Below are 20,396 nucleotides of genomic sequence, written 5' to 3'. Positions count from 1 at the left end.
GGAAGCACAGAAATGCAGATTACTCAGCCAAAATAAAGTGATGTAATATGAACGGAAACCAATAAAAACGTACCAGGGACTATACTGTAAAGACAGTGTCACCTTTCTCATTCTCTAGCCTGTTTTATGGGCCTTCACACATACAATTACTAGTGGGAACCATTATATAATTAAACTTGAAGGAGAGGATCAAGTGTGATGGTTTGCAGCATTAGAGCCTGTAGCAATAATAGCAGCTGGATTTCCTAGGAACATCATTTAAAATCACTGGTTCTATAAGCTTCATGGAATGCAATTTAATTATCACAGAATAATAAAATGGTTTGAGTTGGAAGGAGTCTTAGAGCTCATCTTGTTTCATGGGCAGGGACACCTTCCACCATCCCAGGCTGCTCAGAGCCCCATCCATCCTGGCCTTGGACACTTCCAGGGGTCGTGGGGCAGTCACAGCTGCTCTGGGCACCTGTGCCAGGGCCTCAGCACCCTCACAGGGAAGAATTTCTTCCTATTATCCAATCTAAACTTACCCTCCTCCAGCTTAAGGCCAGTCCCTCATGTCCAATCTCCCTACACCCTTGTGAAAAGTCCCTCTTCAGCCTCCTTGTGAGCCCCTTTTAGGCACTGGAAGGAACTATAAGGTGTGCCTGAAACCTTCACTTCTCCAGGCTTATATCCACTAAATATGTTTTATTCAGTACTAGCCAAAGTACTATCCAAGCAGCTGACATAATTAAATTCTAGAATTAAATTTATAATTTAATCTTATTGCTAGAAGGAAAATACACCAATAAGATATGGCAGTGATACAACAGAACTCTCTTCTTATGACTGGAAAAATGAGGAAATAGAAAAGGAGAAAAAGAGGACATCAGAAAGGTGTACAAAAATTCCCAATTAACAGTTACTCTTCCTCATGCCACAAAGCTGCTTAAAGCAGATCATCATTCATGAGGGAGGCATTGTGCCACCCATATCTAAATCCCTAATGTGTCCATTCACTCCTTGCAAAGTTAACAAGCCAATCTACCAAAGCTCTGAATGCTCCTAAGAGACAATTTGACTTTTTGCTCCTGACAGTCAGAACTGCCCAGCTTCCCCCAGAATGTCCCATGCACACAAACTGACCTTGAGACACAGATTAAACTGAGAACTCATTTAAATATTTCTTTGATTTAAAGCCAGCAAAATCTTCAAAACATGTAAAGTCCTATTTTACTACATCAATTACAATATTTTGCCACCCACACATATACTTATAATGGATGTGGAAGCTTGGTAAAACTAGTCAGCCCAGAGAGACTGGAATGAAGGTTGAAAAGGACACACACACACACATACACACAGGAATTCAGATTTCTCCAGGCAAAGGAGAGGGAAATAGGTAGCTTTGCACCTATCAATTAAGTCTTGCAGGATCTTGGAGAGTCAGGGCAGACAATCCTCCACTGGCCTCAGAAAAGGCCTTGAGGTAGTGATGGTGTTTCAGAAAATCTCATTAAATCTTACAAGAATGCAGACTGACATTACATTTTACACACAGTACAGCCAAAACATTCAAATTCCTTCAGTATTCCTTCTTAAACACAATCCAGGCAATTATTTCAGACAGTGTTTGTCACGGAGCTTGCAGTGACCTCATCCTAATTAACTACCTGCAAAGGAAGGCTGCAGTTCAAAGGGAAGCCAGGCTGCAGAGCCCGGGCCAAGTTCCAGGCTTTGCAACACTCGCTGGGTTTTCACAGCGTCAGCATTTCCATCTGCCCTCAGCAACCACACCCAGCTCACTTTGAGTGCGAAAATGCAGATCTGGCCAGTGCCATGCAGGAGAAACACATTCTTCCTGCATGACACATCCGACAACTGTTCAATTATACTAATGATTATTACAGAGAAAAACATCTAAGTGCCCGAGGAAGGATTTAAATTGCTTTTGTTAAACCTGCAATCTTTACACAGCTCTTGGTCAGAAGTCAGTGGGAGTCGGGGGAGTGCAGTGGCTAATTGTCAGTATTTTTCTTTATAAATATGCAGTTTAAATAAGAGCATGCCCAAGAGGCTGACCCAGCCAGCCCTCATTCCAGTCTGACCACTCCAAAAAAAAATCCAATGAGCACTCACTGATATGACACCTTCACAACCATGAATTGGTCTTGAAGCACACTGAAATCAGCCTCCAGGGTAGTGAATGTTTCTCCCCATCATTCTGTTTTTCTTAGTTTCTAGATTCTAATTTAAAAAAAAAAACAACCAGAAATAGCTGAAGTTTCTGGTTTCAAATCACATTGTTCTACCACCAAAGCCTCACTGCTTTACCTCTTGGTCTGTCCCTCTCCTGTACTGAATGTAGAGGGCACTGATCACTGCAAAAGATAAAACCAAAGGCACAGTGTAAAAATTTCTGGTTGCTCTAAAGCAACAAGAAATCTCCCTCAAAATAAAAATTCCTATCTAATTCATGGGTATGCCACATCAAAGCTGGAAACGGAGACACAATAAAAGGGTGAATATAATTTTTGATCACTATATTCAGAGAGAGATCCAGTTATTAAAGATGCTCATTCAGGAAACGGTTTAAGCTTCTATTTTTAAAGGTAATAAAGTTTTTATGGATTTATGTTTGGACCTGTAAAACAAGTATTCCTACACACCATAAGATAATAAAGTAATATCCAGGCAGGATGGACACTTTCAAGGATCTTGTGGATTACTTTTCCTCGAGATTCCTAGGAGCATGTCAGGGATGCCGTGGACAGAGAAGTGACAAAACCAACTAAGTTTAACAAAGGCAAGTGCTGGATTCTGCACCTGGGATGGGGCAGCCCTGGATGTGGGGACAGCTTGGGCTCATTCTCACCAGATGGAACGCCAGTACCAACACCTGAGTCCTACATGCAGAAGTCTCTTTTGGATGTTAACCTTCTCCACGGGCTTTTTTAGCCCAAGAAAAACACAAAGGGACAATAAGTAGGTCTCCTTTCAGAGTTGAAGTGCAGGAAATCCTGTGTAGGAAATGCTACTTGCAGTTGCCAGTTTGACCAAGAGATGGTACTGTGTGTATGCACAGTCATCACAAGGCAGTGATGATGGGATAAATACCTCCCTGTATCTAAACCACCCTGATTTAGAGGTTCAAAACTCATACATTTACTGCAAAGGTGCATTTAAGAACATTGATCATGCAAGGAAAGTCAGAATTTTGAGCACAGTCAGTTTAAAATTTGCTTAGACTGAAAGAGCACAAATCAGCCATCACATACTGTGTTTAGCTCCTTATGTAAGAAAAAAGTTCAAGTCATATACAAAAATCACATATAATTGACATTGAGCGATGTATACAATAAATACAGACTTCTCTGGAAGATTTTCCCAATATTCTTCTTAGTGCTCCCAACTTCTGCAAATCTGGTGACCTCCAGGCTTTGCAATAAAGTCAGAGCAGTCAAAGCTCACGCAAGGCAGGAGCGTGCCCTTGTCACAAAGAAGGGAACAATATCCTGGGCTGCCCCAGGTAAAGCATTGCCAGAGGGTCAGGGGAGCTGACTCCTGCCTTGGGCAGCACTGCTGAGGCCACACCTGCAGGAGGTGAGCAGCAGCTCCTGGTGACCCTGCTGGGGCAGGAGCTGGGACACCATGACCTCTGAGGTCCCTTCCAGCCTCAACCACTCTGCAGTTATTCTGTGAATCCATACACTTAAGGCCATGCTGTAAAAACCTAAAACTCAAAGAGAGTTTGTTTCTAGCTTAAATGACACATATAAGCAAACAATTGTGAAGTTTAATAAAGAAATATTAAGAAAACCACCAAACTCACGGGACTATATTATGTTATCAATTTCTTAAATTATTGAAGATGATAGGTTTCTGCAAAACTATTGATGACTCACTCCAGAGTGAAAGCTGTTCATTTCTGATACCTTATTTCTTGTCTTTTGACCAATTATTATCAATCCAGTGATGTTCCTTTCATATTACAGCAACTTTAGGAATGTATTTAGTCCAAGTCTCCAGCTCAATATTTTTAAATAATCTCCATTAAGCGACACAAATTCAGTTGTTTCTTTTGACACATTTTCTCATTTTTAAGTGGTTTCACTTTTCTGAATTAGGCACAAGAGCAATGGATGCACTGAGTATATTTTTGAACTCCTTGAAGGGTTTAGGATCTAAATAGCTTGGGGTGAGTGTTGGAGAGCAGCTGTCCAACACTGACATTGGAAGTACACTCTGTGCATTGTTCAGAGCCATATTTAGACTTGCATTTCCTACTCTGGGCTCCTCAGTGCACAGCTCCTTGAAGGAATTGTCACTGGCTGTCTCTAAATGCTTCACATCCTGCTGTGGAACTTCACCTCATCTGGAGCCTTCTCCAGTGTGGTCTGAGAGATAAAAGAGTCCTCAACATCTGCACACCAGATAAGCTGGAAAGGTGGCAACACCATGTCCCACCCTGTACAAAGAAACCAAGCAAACAACTTTGCAAGAGGACAGCTTTTAGCACAGCTGGAGGAAGGAGCCACTGCCCACCAGAGCAAGCAGAAGCTGAATATTTTCATGGTACCCAGAACCAGCCATGGGCCAAGGTAAGCAAAAATCATTTTTGTTACTTCCAAGCATTTGCCAGCCGTGTGTCAGGAAGAGACAACTGTTCCTGCTCCAAGACAGAGTTCATGAGGCTTGAGGAAGAGCTGAGCTTGCAGGGCAGGAGCCAAGTGCTCTAAAGGCTTAGGGAGCTCAGTCTGCTGGGCAGACTGCACAAAAGGCTCAAAATCAAAAGCTGGTATGGATGCCTGAGAAGCAGCAAGGAGCAGCTAAGGCAGACAGGTGAGGGCTTGGAAGCAGAGCTAAGTGAATCCTCATCACAGGGAATGAGGGGTGGGAGGAATTAAGGAGACAACACAAATGAATGAGAGATGAGCAAGTGTTTGAGCCCCTGGAGCAGGGAAACAAGGCTCCAGGAAACCTTGAAGAAAGTGACAGTAAGATCCATGAAAAGTCATATGATGGAGAGGAAGCCAGACCCCACATCACTCACTATTCTACAAGATAGACAGAACAGACATTTCCATCACAGAGAAGAAAACAGATGAGGTCAGAGCTGGCTCCACAAGGCCTGAACTGGTGCAGGGCTCTGAACTGGGACAGCCATGAGGGGATTTGAAAGCCAGACCAGAATCTTTCACTGAAATCATCACATGGGAAAAAAAAATTATATGGGGAAAAGAGAAACAAAGCACACAATCCAGTAAGAGTCCCCAACAAGCACAGAAGGGACAACCACAGTGAGAGAAGGCATCAATGCAGAGGACAAGACATCAGGAGAGAGCAGAGCAGTGAAATCTGCAAAGAGAGCAGTTATGGCTTCAGCACAGGAGCAATCAATTTAGATAGCAGAGAAATTATCTATGGATTTTAATTTTTTAGCTGCAAGAGAGGGAGGAGAATGGGTCAGCAAGGGGGGTGAGTGATGTGTCACATAAAGGGCAGCAGCTGCAACCCACAGGGCCAAGGATCTTAGTGTTGGGCTACAAGCCAAAGAGGTAAATAAGGTCAGGATGATCCCAAGGCTGAGATAAAACAGGGAGTAACTGGCTGCTTGAAATTGTGACAAGTGTTTCTGTCTTCTGGTGCTGGACAGAAGCACATAGGATGTGTATGAAGCCTGTGTAGGAGACAGGAGGATGATCTTTCCTGTCTCCTGCTTGGCATTGCCAACTGATGTGGTACAAAGTAGGAAAACTGGAGTTTGATCCAGCTGTACATTTGAACCCGCAGTGAAGATTGCACTTAATAATGTCAGGTATAAGCAAATTCAGCTCAACAGTCACTCAACACCAGAACAGCCAAGCTCAGAGTGAAGTCCCTACCATTAGTGGATAGAAAGTCTCAAAGGCATGGGGAGAATGGGTGTTTCTCCACTCACAATCAGCTGTTTGTGTGCCCCAGAATGTGGCTCAGGGCCCGACTGCAGCCAGCTCACAGCCCCAAACTCATTCTCTATCTCCTCACACTACAGGTCTGAGCATCCAAAAATGTGATTTCATGATCCCAGAGAATAACAAAAGCCACCACACAGAAGAGATCAGCACTAAAAAGCTCATAGTGAGGAGAGGACAGCCATTCACCATCACTGTGAGATTCTCAGCTCCAGTACACAACTATCTGAAGCAGATGAAGAGGACCTTCCTCATCATACAGACAGGTAATGCCATAACAAACCTACCAGAGCTCTGCTCCTCCACCAGAGCTGGGGGCAAAAGCCATCTCCAGAATGGGCAGGGGTGCCAAATTTAGATGTGAGGCCAGTGAAATGTTTATGTAAGGCAAAGTAGAGTCTCCTGCAGGATCACAACCAGCTCCCTTTGTGAAGAGACACTGCACACAATAACCAACACAGCTTCACTATTCCATGATTGTAAAAAGCTCATGGGATCTCTTCTGGCTTTGGGGTTAGGAATGCTCAAACCTAGCTGGTCTGTCACAGGTTTTTCTGTTTTCTATGAGACCCCTCAGAAGGGCAGCAGCTTTCAGCCCCAGCTTGTTTCACCATACTGTGAGCACTGGGCAGTGACTTCTGTTACAAGACACTAAATTCCACAGGCACAGCAGGGCTGCACCATTCTGGCCATTCCTGGTTTCTTCAAATCTATGGAAAGCACATCTCACTTTGAAGCAGGGAGGCCTGAGTGCATTCTGGCCTTAGCAGTGTTCAGTGGGCATTGAGCTGCCAAAGGGTCACGGCCCTTCCACAAGGAGAGCTGTGGCTCCAGAGAGAGACAAGGTCCCTGCTGTCTGCACAGGTGAGGAGTAAACAATGTTTGGAATTAACACAACCAGATTTCTTTGTCTGCAGGACCACATTCTTCCAAAGCAGATGAAATCCAGGCTGAATTTCCCATCTCCAGCCTGGGAGACCAGAAGCAGTGGAGTGCAGCAGTGGAGGAGCAGGACCCAAACTCCTGGACCCTGTGTGTGAACACACCTGCCAATGCCCCCATTGGCCAGTACAATCTGCTTTTCCGTGCCTCCAAATCCCCTCAGCTCCTGGGCGACTTCACCCTCCTCTTTAATCCCTGGTGCAGAGGTAGGTGGTCAGAAAGAGAAGGGCAGGCTGGGATCAGCCACTTCACAAAAAAACCCAACTTTGGAGCTGTGGCAGTGCCTCCATGGAGGGAGGCTGGGGCTGACTCACCCAGTGCTCCTTCCACTCCTGCCCTGCTCCCCACAGCACCTCAGGAGAGAGCTAGGGGCTCATTAAGCCCAAATTTTCCTGCCTCGGCACATTTGCCTCTCCCTGGAGTACTGCACTGCAAGAGCCCTGTCCTTCTGCTAAGGGGAAAGTGTTTGATTAAGTGTTTTCTATAATAGAGATTTTAGGATGAGTCAAGATTGTAATTGGTCTGGTTAAGGCCACTGTATCTTTCTTAGTATCAGAACTTATCAGCCAGGAGAGTAGAAGGGCCAGGCAGTGCAACAGCCTGGGTGCAGAGGAATTTTTTGGACAAGGCAATGGTGATGACTGTGAAATTCTTCTTTCCTGTCTGATTTACAGTCTGAGGTGTTTTTCAGGGCAGAATGCTGGGGGCTGCCAAAGCACAGTGGAATCTGCTGATGCATGAGAGATGCAAGTGCACCTGAGACCAGCCATGCTTTCTTCCTGATGCTTTTTTCTTCTAATCTAGATGATGAGGTGTTCTTGGCTAACGAGGCACAGCGGCAGGAGTACATCCTAAACCAAGATGGCATCATCTACCAGGGGACTGAAAATGCAATCCTAGCCCAACCCTGGGACTTCAGTCAGGTAAGCAAGAGGTCCAATACGTCTGTGCTCTCTTCCAACCCACCAGCAGAGGAAAGGTGCATAAATCTGGTGTGTACAGGATGCTCTGATGAAAGAATTCTACTCATCTCCATGTTCTCTGCACCCACTGCCTCCTGTGCAGGAGAACAGGGGCCTATCTATGAATTCCTATAACCCAGCACCTGTAATTTTAGTTTCCTTCTCATGCTGTCCTCTATAAAGGAATGCATTGTTCTGTATCTGAGCTTTGTGTGCCTTCCTTTCATCAACAGGTATAAAAGCATTTAACAGAGCTCAATAATACTGTCTCTATCTAACAGGTAAAGTGAGGACAAAAAGATCTGTTTGTCTAAGGTCATCTGATATAGCCAGTGATTATTTCACTTTTGTGCCAGCAGATCTTACAAGTGTCTCTGTGCCAACCTAGAGAGTGTTCCAGAAAAGTGTTTCACCTTATTGCAGGGGTTCCATACTGTCATCTCCTCATCACAAAAGTTCCATACCTCCTTGGTGTTTCTCATGGCCAGTTCCTCAGAGCACTGCCTCTTTCTCCTTCACAAAGCAGCCAACTGACTCCAGTTCCCTCTTAATGCCAACCCACTCTTTTATAGCATCTTCTTCTCATGGTCACAGCTGTGACCTGTTAAAGTCAGGCCTCTTCCTCATCATTGATAATTGGCCCAGCTGCAACTCCTTAGGGGTGAGATTACTTTCTACACTCTCTTTATTTTCTTATATTCTATCCCCCTACAGAAAAGCATCAATTTCCCTCAATCAGGGAGCACAGTATCATGCTGATGCACTTCCCACCTTCAATAAAGTTGGAGGTCTGCCTTCCTTCACAGCCCACTTACCCAGAACCATCAGCAGAAAGGGACAAACAATCTGCACAGTCACAAACCCTCGTAGGGACTCAAGAGAACAAAAATTCATGCGGAATTTCCTGAAGTGATGTGCTCTTGTTTCAGTTTGAGGAGGACATGGTTGACATCTGCTTCATCCTGCTGGCTCTGGGGGAGCACTCCCAAAGAGAAAAGGATCCTGCCCAGCGCCGAAGCCCCGTCCACGTCTGCAGAGCAGCTGCTGCCATGGTGAGCAGGGCACAGAGCAGCCCTGGCCCGAGCTGGGGGCATCTTTCACCCCCAGGGCAGGCCAAACCACTGGCCACAGAGGAAGCTGTTCCAAACAACTCCTCCTGCCCATCTCCAGCCTGTCCTGATATTCCCTCAGCAGACACGTAGGGCTGCAGGAGGTTCTTAGCAGTAAAAATGCACTTACTGAACAAATCTCAGAGGAGTCTGCTGCCCTGGTGTGGTGGTGTTCACAGGGGTCTCAGGTTGAGGGAAGAGACAAGGATCTGACTCCATGTTTCAGAAGGCTTGATTTATTATTTTATGATATATATTACATTAAAACTATACTAAAAGAATAGAAGAAAGGATTTCATCAGAAGGCTGGCTAAGAATAGAAAAAGAAGGAAATGATAACAAAAGCTTGTGGCTCGGACTCTCTGTCTGAGCCAGCTGGGCTGTGATTGGCCATTAATTAGAAACAACTAACATGGGCCAATCACAGATCCACCTGTTGCATTCCACAGCAGCAGATAATCATTGTTTACATTTTGTTCCTGAGGCCTCTCAGCTTCTCAGGAGGAAAAATCCTAAGGAAAGGATTTTTCATAAAAGATGTCTGCGACACCCCTGTTCTGCTCAGCCATGACCTTCACACTTAGCACAAAAAAGTCCTCTTGGTTTCTTCTGCTTTGGGAGCAGCTTCCACAAACAGCATCAGGTGCACCTACCGAAGAGAGGCAATTCCTTAATACAGCTTTCTCTCCTCCTTCTCCACAGCTGAACTGCAGTGAGTTTAGAAGCCTGACAGAATATGAGCCTGGGCAACACCATAATGGGACACCTCCTTCCAAATGGCTGGGAAGCAGCCCCATCCTCCGGCAGTGGATTGCATCCAAATTCCAGCCCGTGCACTCCGGGAGGTGCTGGGTGTTTGCTGCAGTCCTGTGCTCAGGTACAGTGCTCCTACAGCCTTTTATCCTCAGGGGAGAGGCACATCTTTAGTGTCATCAACACTCAGCATCACTGCCTTTGAGATAAGAGTATCAGTATATCCATTCATTGGATGCACATGTGAAATCTTATTTCCTGACTTTTGCAAAGTCCAAACAGCAATCCCGGTGCCATTCCTAACAGGCCTAGCACCAGAAGAGGATCTACATCTATCAGCAGAGACACCCTTAGGGCAGGGTGCACAACTGATTCACAGCTCTCTCTTTGCACAGTTCTGAGGTGCCTGGGAATTCCCACCAGGGTGGTCACTGGCTTTACCTGGGCTCACAACACCAAGAGCAGCCTGAGTGTGGATGAGTACTACGATGAGGATGGGACACTGCTGACACAGGACAAGAGTGCTCGTGTCTGGTAAGAACACATGGCAGGGCCCCAGCAAGGATTTGAGACAATACTTGGATGTGGGAAATGAAACCCAGGGGAAAGGAAAGAGGTAAAACAGCTGCAAGGAGGTGACAGGAGACAGCTCAGCTGAGATCCTGTCTACAGGATCTGCTCTTGATAAACTCTAGAGTTCCCTCTTTCTAGAGCCCACAAAGGAAGAATGATAGCCCAGTCCAGCTGCAGAAACTCCACTTGTTTCTCCACACACAACTCTGCTCTTCTCAATATGAACTGAACTCCTTCAAGGGAGCATTAACCAGCTGTGGTTTGGCAAAGGCTTTACTGCACCTCAGGGCTCAGTCCCTGCATATAAGCTCATGCTGTTGCCTCTTGCAGGACCTTCCACGTTTGGAATGAATGCTGGATGGCTCGCTCAGACTTGCTGCCAGAGTACAGTGGGTGGCAGGCACTGGATGCCACCTGCCAGGAAAAAAGCAAGGGTAAGATATCAGAGATGGGCTTGAGCAAGAGCAGGGGGAAGTGAAGCAGGGGCAAATAAAGCCATTCAATATTCCTCCTTTCCCATCTTCCAGGGGAAAGATGCAAAAAGACAGGAACTCACTCACCCTCTTGACTTTAGGCACAAAACTATCATTTATCTGTTTGGTTTGTGCAGCTCATGTAGCTCTATCACTGCTTCCAAATGGCCTCCTAAACTAGATATTTCACCAGTATAGGTCAAAACTGGGGATGGGTTTAGTTGGGAAAGCATCTGAATCTTAACTGGACCACATTTTCTCTTCAGGTCTGTCCTTCTGTGGGCCAGCCCCTGTTCATGCCATCAAGGAAGGGGACACACAGGTTGATTATGATGTCTGCTACTTCTTTGCTGCCATCAATGCCAAGTGTCATGTGTGGATACACAAAGCAGATGACACCCTCAAGCCAGCTTTTGGTGGCACAAAATACACTGGAAACAACATCAGCACCAAGAGTGTGGGCAGTGAGCGCTGTGAGGACATCACACAAAACTACAAATATCCTGAAGGTATGGGCAGGCACAGGCTGAGCACATTCCTTGTCACTATTACAAGTCAGGAGTAAAAGACCAGAGCAGAGCCAAACCAGAGCACCAGGGTCAGCCACTTCTCACTACTTCCCCTTCTTCAGTGGCACTAGAACACCTGATTCTCTCTGTCTACAGAGCCAAAGCAGAGCTCATCACCCAAACTTCACCCTGCTTAATGGCATTAAGGTCTGTGGAAGACCAGGTGTTTGTACACCAGGCATTTTCATGTCTGGAATAGCTTTTCTGATTTCTGTTATCTCTACACTCTGTACATCCACCTCCCATTACCTCTGTAATATTTATATGGATAGGCATATTTCAGAGTCCAGCTTTCTGAAAAGGGCTGTTGTGCTCTCAGATCCTGCCTAAATCACTCCCTTAACAAGCAGCTCCCCTCCAGAATCTGAGTGCTCTTTCCCTGGCTCAACCATAACACCCCATCTTCACCTGTGGCTTGTTTCTCCATGGCTGCAGGAGACAACTGCAACTTCTCCACACATGAGAGCAGAAACTGTGCCTTAGCTACAGCAGAAAAAAGCAGCTGCCTCTCTACGCTGAGATGTTAGCACCAAGGTGTGTTAAAAACTGTGACAGCTATTGCCAAGTAGAATCTGTCAGGCACATCCAATGAATATCCTGACAGCTGAAGCTTTCAAACTGACCCAACCAGACACACAAAAGGATATCTCTCCATGCTCTTAGAAACAGTTATCTTCAGAACTACCAGGAGAAATCAATGCCATTCTCCTGCTGCTTCTCACTAGTAAACAGGAAAGAGAACCAAAGTATGTGCTTCCTTTTTTTTGTGATAGGTTCTCTCCAGGAAAAACAAGTCCTTGACAAAGCCTATAGAAACATGAAGGAACTTGAGACAACCAGCAGCATGAGCAGCACACAGTTTATCTTCTTTCCTGCTGCTCTGGAAGAGCCAGTCAACCTTTTCATCCACTTCCAGTCAAGTTCTTTGCAACTGGGACAAGATATGACACTTTCCATTGAAGTGTTCAACCACACTGATAGAGAAAAGGCTACTCATCTGGTAGTTGGCATCCAGGCTCTGCATTACAATGGTGTGCCCATTGCCCAGCTTTGGAAGGAAGAGTTTCATTTTAACCTCCACAGCAATTCAGGTAAGGACTCTCCTGGGTGCATGGCTAGCAAAGTCCTCTAGTGCTCTCATTTCAGAAAAGTTCCCCCAGCCCTAGGTTTACAAAAGGTTGGCTGAATAGTTGATTCTAGGTGATTTCCCAGAGAGATTGTGGAGTCTCCCTAATGGGAGATATTCCAGAATTGACTGGACACAATCCTGTGCCCTGGGGTGACCCTGCTTGGGCAGGGAGGCTGCACCAGATAATCCACTACTGTCCATTCCAACCTCACCCATCCTGTGAAATAAAACACTTTGGCAACATCACCTTAGAGATTTCCAATCTGCAAATCCACTTGGGGTCACATTTAAATGCTGCAGGTTTTAGTACAACGTTGGGCACTGAACACTCCCAGGTGTCAAGCAGGGACAGACCAGGCTGCACTCATCACCTCTTGCTTCACCCCTCTGTTCCAGTCAATGACTTGAAGGTGTCTGTGCCTTACACGTGGTTTGGAAAAGAGCTGGGAGAGAACCACCTGCTCAGGCTGACTGCTGTGCTCAGAGACGAGGACTCCTCCTTCATGTACCTGGCACAGGAAGAAATCAGCATTTCTGATTCCCCTCTCACCATTGAGGTACGATTGGGCTGCCATTCTGCCTCTGCAGTGGGGAGAAAACAGCTTTTGTAGTCATAAGCAGCAAAACAATTCTGCTGGGTTCAGGGGATCTCTGAGAAGGCAGAACAGAAGAAATTATAATAAATTAAATAAGCTGGACTTTGCCTCTTCTAGCAAATGGCACCTCAGGCATGGGAAAAAAAACCACACATCTCCCTTTAATTATATAAGAATATATTTTCTTCTCTCAGTTTCAGCTCATTTGCTTCTTTCAACAGTTCCCAGAAAACGTGGTGCAGTATGAGCCAAGCACAGCAAGGATCAGCCTCCAGAACCCCCTCATGGAGCCCCTGGAGCAGTGTGTGGTAGCAGTCACAGGGCGAGGGCTCATTTACAGACACAGGAATTACAGGTAAGTGCAAACTGATGATCCAAGAACAGCAAAGAGACACAACACAAGCAAAGGAAAAGCTGTCCTCAAAAATAACCAGGCAACAACATGGCAGGAAAATATCACTATGGCATAAAAGGCCCAAGCATCTCATCCTTTATTTACAGATAATACAGATGATTTTCACACTGAAAAGGAGAAAAGCCAGCTAAGAGAACTTTCAACAGATGTGTAATACCCAAGTTGAAGCCAATGTGGCATTTGTGAAAGCTTCAACATCAAAGGCATAGACAGCAAAAGGAAAACCTCCTACCAACAAAAAGGATAACAGAGAAATGCCCCAAGACTTAGTGAGAAATACACATGAAATAAGGCAAAGTTAGAGGTCACTGAAATGAGCTAAGAAATTTAGAAACTATTTGCTGTTGAGAAATCAATTACTTTCTAGTGAGCAACTTGAACATCCATAAGTGGATTGTTTATGACAGTTTTCCATCCATTACCCACTATAAACAATGAACAGTGGTGTTTTTCCCTTCTCTACTGAAGAACCAGGCAGATGTGACTTAGCCAAGAGCCACCAAAGGGGCATGCTCCCCTTCACATGACAAACACCCCACATTTGTCCCAAGAAGCTGCATTAGGACAAAGTCCCCTTAGATGTCTCCATGGAAGGTTTCAATTCTCCTGTCCTATCTCCCTCCCAAACTACTGTTAGATGACAATTTCACTGTAGTTGTTTTGAGTCACTGCCAGCTTTCTTCTATTTCTTGTTTTTCCTTTCCTTCTTTTTGGCACCACATTCCTGTCCAGCTAATGCATATCCCAGACACAGGAAACTAAAACCACCAAGAGGGCGATTGCTGTATAATCCCTTCTCTCCTTTCAGGCTGGGCTCTGTGCAAGCTAAAAGCACTCAAGAGCTGGAAATCCCATTCACCCCCACCCGAGCAGGGCCCAGGAGACTCACTGCACGTCTTACCTGCCTCCAGCTCCACAACCTGAAGAGCTACAGAACAACCAGCATTGCAGCTGCCTGAGGCCAGCTCAGAACAGGTCCTCACCAAAGAGGAGCTGTGATCTGTGCCCTGGTCACAGGCAAGCACAGATGTTAACAGTTTAATAAAAGCTCTATTTAAAACCATGTCTGATTTTGATTATTTGCACAAACTCAACTCTCTCCCATCTGCCACTATGTCTACTCTGCAGTTTTAGAAGTGAGCCTCACTGTGACAAAGATGGGCTGAATGCTGAAGGAGACATTGCAGTTCTCACACCTGTGCTGAGCCCACCAGTGCTTAAGTCTTCTGCCCTACCTGTGACAAGTAAAGGGTATCCTGGAACTTTAAAGTGATGATAGATGTAGGATGTCTCTAGGGATATATATATATATAGAGGGATATCTCTCCCTGTAGATCCTTGACATTGGTAAGGTAGTAAACAATATTTTCTGCTGCTTTCTGAGAAAATAAGAGAAAGCTCATTCACTGCTCTCTAAGACAGTGAACAGGAAATAGACAGGAAATAGCAGCAGCGCAGAACATTTTATAATTATTCACTGGGCTGCTTGCAAAAGAAGCAAGACCCTTTCATTCAGTATATATCCTTCATCCTCTGAAGACAGATAAAGCAACTAATGTAAATCTAGCAATATTTTATTTTTCTCTGAACCCCACAGTAGCTGTAATGTCCAAAGAATGGGGCACATTCAGAAGCAGCACTGCATCATCCCAAGAATCCAAGCAAAATGACACCTTTGCCATGGCAAAGGGCAACTTCCTGGAGAGGTTCTTCCAAGTAGCAGTGAAGTTCTCTCCTCCATTGTTCTCATCATTTTCCAAACAGCCAAAGAACAGCAAAGTTCACTGGAAATGCAGATGCCAGAGCCAGTGGCAGCAGCACATGCAGGCACAGAAGAGTTAAAGCTGACCCTGTGTGAAGTTCTTGACTTTGTTCATGTTGTGATCTACTGCACCAGTTAGAAACTGCACCCAGCCTTCCTCTGATGGTGGACACACATGGCTTGTCCTGCAAAAGGGGAGGAAATTCATTAGGGAAGCCTCCTGGTGTGCTATGCATCCAGACACAGGGGTACTGTGAAGCTCTGAATAACCAGCAGTAAAACAGGGCTGCTCTAGCCCCAGAGGGCTTTGAGCAAGAACCCACACTCATGTCTGCAGTCCCAAACCCAAAACAAGGAACCACTATCATCCCTAGCACCTTTTTCTTATTCCCATCCCTTTGTGACTAGATAACAACATCATTGCTCTGAAATGCCAGCATCTACTGTCTAGAAATGAGTCATCTTTGACATGAGGCACAAAGGTATCAACCTTCATAGCAGGGAACACACAAAACTGTAGCTCATACTCACTTGGCAATCTCTAAGACTTTCGTTAATACTGAGGCCAATTTAGCAGCCTAGAAAGAAACAAAAGGGAAATAAGGTAAGGCAAATGAGAGGAAAAGGAGGGTCTGAACACTACTGGAAACTAAAGAGGACTATAGGGATGCACAAAAGCCTTAAGTATCCTTAAGAGGTATAGATGCAGTATGTGTGTCCACCTGAAGGAAGTGTGCAAGAACAAAGGGCACTCTTCATCACTAAGAAATTATTACTGAGGCAGTCACTAGCACCCATCTCTCCCTGAAGTCACCTAAGCCTTCCAATCTGATTTCTTCCCATTCCCTGTGCAGATGCTCAGACACTGAGCTATCAGGACTGCAGATACTCACGTTTAGTCGCACAGCCAGTGGGTTCACAGGTGGGTACATGCTCAGTGCCAGCTCATCAACACTGGAACAGAAAAGAGGGGAGCAAGGAAGGAATGTTCTGATAGCACAACTCACAGACCGTCATCAAAGCCTCCCCCAATCCTGAATGCAGGTCAGGAACAACAGTGAGATGTCAGCTGTACCTATGGGATGCTGTGTGTCCCTGTCACCATAGAGTGAGATGTGGTCACAGCTCCATCCCCTGTGCTTCTCTCCTGACCTACACAACTCTCAACAGCTTGACAGCCTTCCCACCACATGTGTGTCCACCACCTCCTCACAGCTCCAGTTCTTCCTACTCCTCACTCAAGACATCAAAGAAAGACCAGAACTGCTCTGGAGGGAAAAGCAGCATGGGGAGAACCCTGCTTACCTTGGGCTGATCTCATTAGCAATGTCTGCTAGGTCATCCAGCTGTGCAATGTGCTCTGGAGAATCAGCTTTGCCATGGGCCTTCACTGCAGCCAAAACCTTCTTCAGGCAAGCTTTAGAAGCCTTCATCAGTCCCATGCAGGAGCTGAGCAGCTGCCTGTCAGCCTCTGACCAGTACGTGTCCCTGTTGCCCCGAAAGCCCAGCTCTTCATCTTCCATGATGTCCCCATAGGGATCCTGCCCTTCCACCAGTGCCTGAGAACACAGAGGCACTGAAAACCCAGAGCCTGGCATCAATTCCAGTAACACCCAGGAGCAAAGGGAAAGCATAATCTAGACATCATATAAATAACTAACAATCTAGACATCATATAAATAATTAATGGAGAAATCACAGTTCGTTAATGCTAAAATGACTGGATTAAGAAAAACCACCACTCTAACAGTGCAAACAGCAAGAACTTGGTGACTTCTTACACGATCCTAAATTGCCTCCCCCGTTCCCAATTCAGGACATACCTTTATGAAAATCTTATACAAAGTAAACCAGGCTTGAGAATAAAAACTCATTAAAATCCATGCATAAAACAATAATCTATGTCATGTCAGAGCAAATTGATATTAAAGCCTGGATGTAAAATAATTTCTGTGTTTCATCACTGAACCAGCCTAGAGGGTGGCTGGGCACTGGAACAGGCTCCCCAGGGAAGTGGTCACAGCCCCAAACCTGCCAGAGTTCAAGGAGCCTTTGGACAACTCTCAGGCACATGGTGGGCTTGTCTGGGTTGTCCTGAGCAGGGCCAGGAGCTGGACTTGATGATCCTTGTGCATCCCTTCCAACTGAGAATATTCTGAGTCTATGAATCCACCACTGCATGTCCCTCTAAGGCTTAGGGGCTTCCTTACCTGCTCCATCTCCTCCACAGCATCCTTGACCACACCTAGAGATGCAGCCAGAGCTGACACAACTGCTGCCTGGTTATCTGCAAAAGCAAAAGGATGAAAACTGTGGCACTCCATGTTTCAAATATGTTTGCAACAACCTCCATCTAGGCTTGCAATCTCTGTAGGATCAAACTTCCTGCAGAGCTCAGAGCTGCACTGTTGTCAGACAAAGAATCTGACCTGATTTCCAAGCTTATACATTTCAAAACCCATCAAGTTTTTGAGTTATTCTCCATTCAGCTTTCATTGTACCAGCTGGAATGCCCTTGCAAAAGCTATTGATATTCCAAGACAATACATCCTGGAGCTGTTGCTCTGCATTTACACCACTCACCTCGTGGCAGGTTAGACACTTGCTCACAGGCCTCCCACACACCTCCAGTTGATATCAGCTGTTCCTGAGACAAACTGAAACAAAACAAAACAAACCCCGCAAGGTCAGAGTCAATAACAGCACTGTGCTAGACTGTGGTTTGTTTCATTTTCTGCAACAAAGATGATAAACACGAGCAAAAGTTCTGTTGCAAAGATGTCACCAACCAGCTTGTCACTAGGATGCCAAGTCTTTGTAAAGCCCTTACTGCCTCCTAACAAGTATACTTGTAACTTTTTCTTGCCTTTTAATCACAATTATCATAAAATCACAGAACTATGCAATTGAAAATTACAACCTCTCCACTGGGGCATTGAGAATTGTGTCTGTGAGCTGGATCATCCCTTCCACTACTTCAGTGGTGGCCTCTCGAACCATCTTCCGAAGAGTAGTACCTGGGTGAGACAGAGAAAGAGCAAGAAAGTTGGCACAAAGTCAGCACTGACAGAGAGCAAGTGCTGAAGATGAACACACAGACTGCCCTGTTTGTGTGGATACACTGTATAAATGAAGTTACATGTATTTTGAAGAAAGGAAAATGCTTCTCAGGTCCAAAAGAACTCTGGACAAGGATTTAATTCTTTTCCATGCTCAATCAACTACACAATTTCCTACATCATCATTCTCCCACATATGGAAAAGTGCAGCAGCAGACAGACAATACCTCACTCATAAACACGTTCAAAGTCTACAGAACAGCTGATAATGGGATACCATGCTAATAAAAACTTGCTGATACCAGACCTCATTAGGCTCTGAAACACTGGGTTTCTCTATATAGTGGTGGTGAAAGAACCCCCATCCCATACAGAGGTGACTGCCTTGCTGTCACCAGCTCACCTTGGCCCTTGGGCAGCCAGTAGTACACTGTGGCAACTGCAAGAATGGCATTTTGGACATCCTCACTCAGCTTCCGGCAGTTCTGAAAACAGAGAGGCAAAAGGATCACCCAGAGCAACACCCAGCTGCAGCACATGTAGGAATCCTCACAGGTAATCGCTGGCTTTCAAACTGCTCTGAGTAAACAAATACAGCACAAGAAAAAGGCACCATAAGCCAACTGTATGCATCTTAGCCTGCCTCATGATTTAGTAACAAAACACTCCCTGGTGTGGTGCTCATGCATCAGAAGAGAATTAGTAACTTAGATCATTATTCTGAACTTAAGGTCTTTTTTTGCCTTTCCTCTCAACACCTGTATGATAAACTTTTCTCAACTGATAGCAAAAATATTGCATAGTCTTTGTTAAACCTAAGGTCTGTATTCTCCAATAATCTGTCTCTATCAGCAATGAGCTGTGGCTGTGAAAGAATATAAGAACATTTTTATTTAGTATATCTCCCTACCTTAGAGAAATTTGTTCTCTGGGCAGTTCTTGGATTATATTAATACACTCCACAGTACACAGCCCATTTAGTCAAATGAGCCAAGAAATACCTCAAGCTTGCAAACACACTGCAATTTCATAGTCTGTCAAGGCTTTCTCTCACCTCTGCAGAAGGTAGTGGAGGCCTTGAGAATGCCAGACTCAGCTTAGTAGCTTCCTGTGATGTTACTTGGAATGTCTGACCTAAAAAAAAAATCCAACAGGAGCAAAAGAAGAGAAAATAACTCAGGTAAAAGATAAAAGAACATAGCAGCAGCTCTGACTCGACTGCTTGTTTACCATTTCACCCAAGCAATACAAACATAAACTAAACCCCATTACAAAGAAAAACTCCCTGCTGCATTGCTTGTGTCCTGTCTGCTTTTTCTCAGTTGGCTGGTAATGAACCCCAGTCTGCATCCTGGTTCATGACCTGTTCAGCAGGATGTGCCAGGAGGCTTTAACAGAGACCTTTAGAAACCTTGTGTGAACGGTTCAATATCTGCCTTGCTCTGCCACACCTGGGAGCGTTTGGTGACCGGAGTTAGGGTGGTCAGGCACTGGAACGGGCTGGCCTGGGCGGTGGAGGAGTCACTAACTGGGGATGTTTAGGATGATCCAGGAGGCTGGATCTGGCACTGACGTGGTTTATGGTTTACAGCTGGGTAAACGGTTAGCGGCTGGACTTGATGATCTTAAAGATCCCTCTCTTCCAACCCTGCCCATTCCGTGACTCCGTGAGTGGAGGGCACACCCCACACCTGGAGACCCGCGGGGAGGGCAGCCTTGCCCCGGACCGGCCCCGCGGGTACCCGGCACCCCCGAACCCCGGCCCGGCCCGCCCGTACTTAGCGCGTCCCAGAAGCGCGGCAGCTCGAACGGCTCTCGGCCCTCGCTCGGCTCTCCCTCTGCAACGGTACAGACACAGATCAGCCCGCGGGGAGCCGGCCCGGCCCGGCTCGGCCCGACCCCGCTCCCGCTCCCGGCCCGCACCTCGCAGCCGCGCCAGCACCGCCCGCAGCGCCCCGCGCACGTCCCGCAGCGGCTCCCGCGCCTCCATCGCTGCGGGGCGGCCCCGGAGCGCCACAGAGGCGCGTCACGTCCGCTCCGGGAGCGGCCCCGCCCCATAGACAGCCCCGCCCCATAGACAACCCCATAAAGACAGCCCCGCCCCATAGAGACAGCCCCGCC

The 20,396-nt window shown here is 46.0% G+C and overlaps 2 protein-coding genes across 2 annotated transcripts; one reads left to right on the top strand and one right to left on the bottom strand.

The window, feature by feature from the left end:
• Window positions 1–4,458: 4,458 nt before the first annotated feature.
• Window positions 4,459–14,413, top strand: EPB42 (erythrocyte membrane protein band 4.2). Its single transcript, XM_064729976.1, has 13 exons — window positions 4,459–4,580; window positions 6,014–6,199; window positions 6,851–7,081; window positions 7,680–7,798; window positions 8,767–8,889; window positions 9,649–9,823; window positions 10,095–10,233; window positions 10,603–10,706; window positions 11,012–11,254; window positions 12,088–12,405; window positions 12,840–13,000; window positions 13,261–13,394; window positions 14,263–14,413. Exons 1-13 carry the CDS (start codon window positions 4,571–4,573, stop codon window positions 14,411–14,413), a joined length of 2,094 nt encoding a protein of 697 aa, XP_064586046.1. The 5' UTR covers window positions 4,459–4,570.
• An 83-nt stretch (window positions 14,414–14,496) lies between these two features.
• On the bottom strand, window positions 14,497–20,337 carry CCNDBP1 (cyclin D1 binding protein 1). Its single transcript, XM_064729977.1, has 11 exons — window positions 20,199–20,337; window positions 20,054–20,113; window positions 19,330–19,409; window positions 18,679–18,760; window positions 18,137–18,233; window positions 17,800–17,873; window positions 17,427–17,503; window positions 16,522–16,775; window positions 16,110–16,170; window positions 15,748–15,794; window positions 14,497–15,401 (listed from the first exon to the last, which is right to left on the bottom strand). Exons 1-11 carry the CDS (start codon window positions 20,263–20,265, stop codon window positions 15,293–15,295), a joined length of 1,008 nt encoding a protein of 335 aa, XP_064586047.1. The 5' UTR covers window positions 20,266–20,337; the 3' UTR covers window positions 14,497–15,292.
• Window positions 20,338–20,396: the final 59 nt, after the last annotated feature.

This window comes from Zonotrichia leucophrys, chromosome 20, assembly GCF_028769735.1.
Source record: "Zonotrichia leucophrys gambelii isolate GWCS_2022_RI chromosome 20, RI_Zleu_2.0, whole genome shotgun sequence".
Taxonomy (NCBI): domain Eukaryota; kingdom Metazoa; phylum Chordata; class Aves; order Passeriformes; family Passerellidae; genus Zonotrichia; species Zonotrichia leucophrys.
The sequence above is the reverse complement of the archived record's forward strand: the minus strand, read 5'-3'. Positions and strand labels throughout refer to the sequence as shown.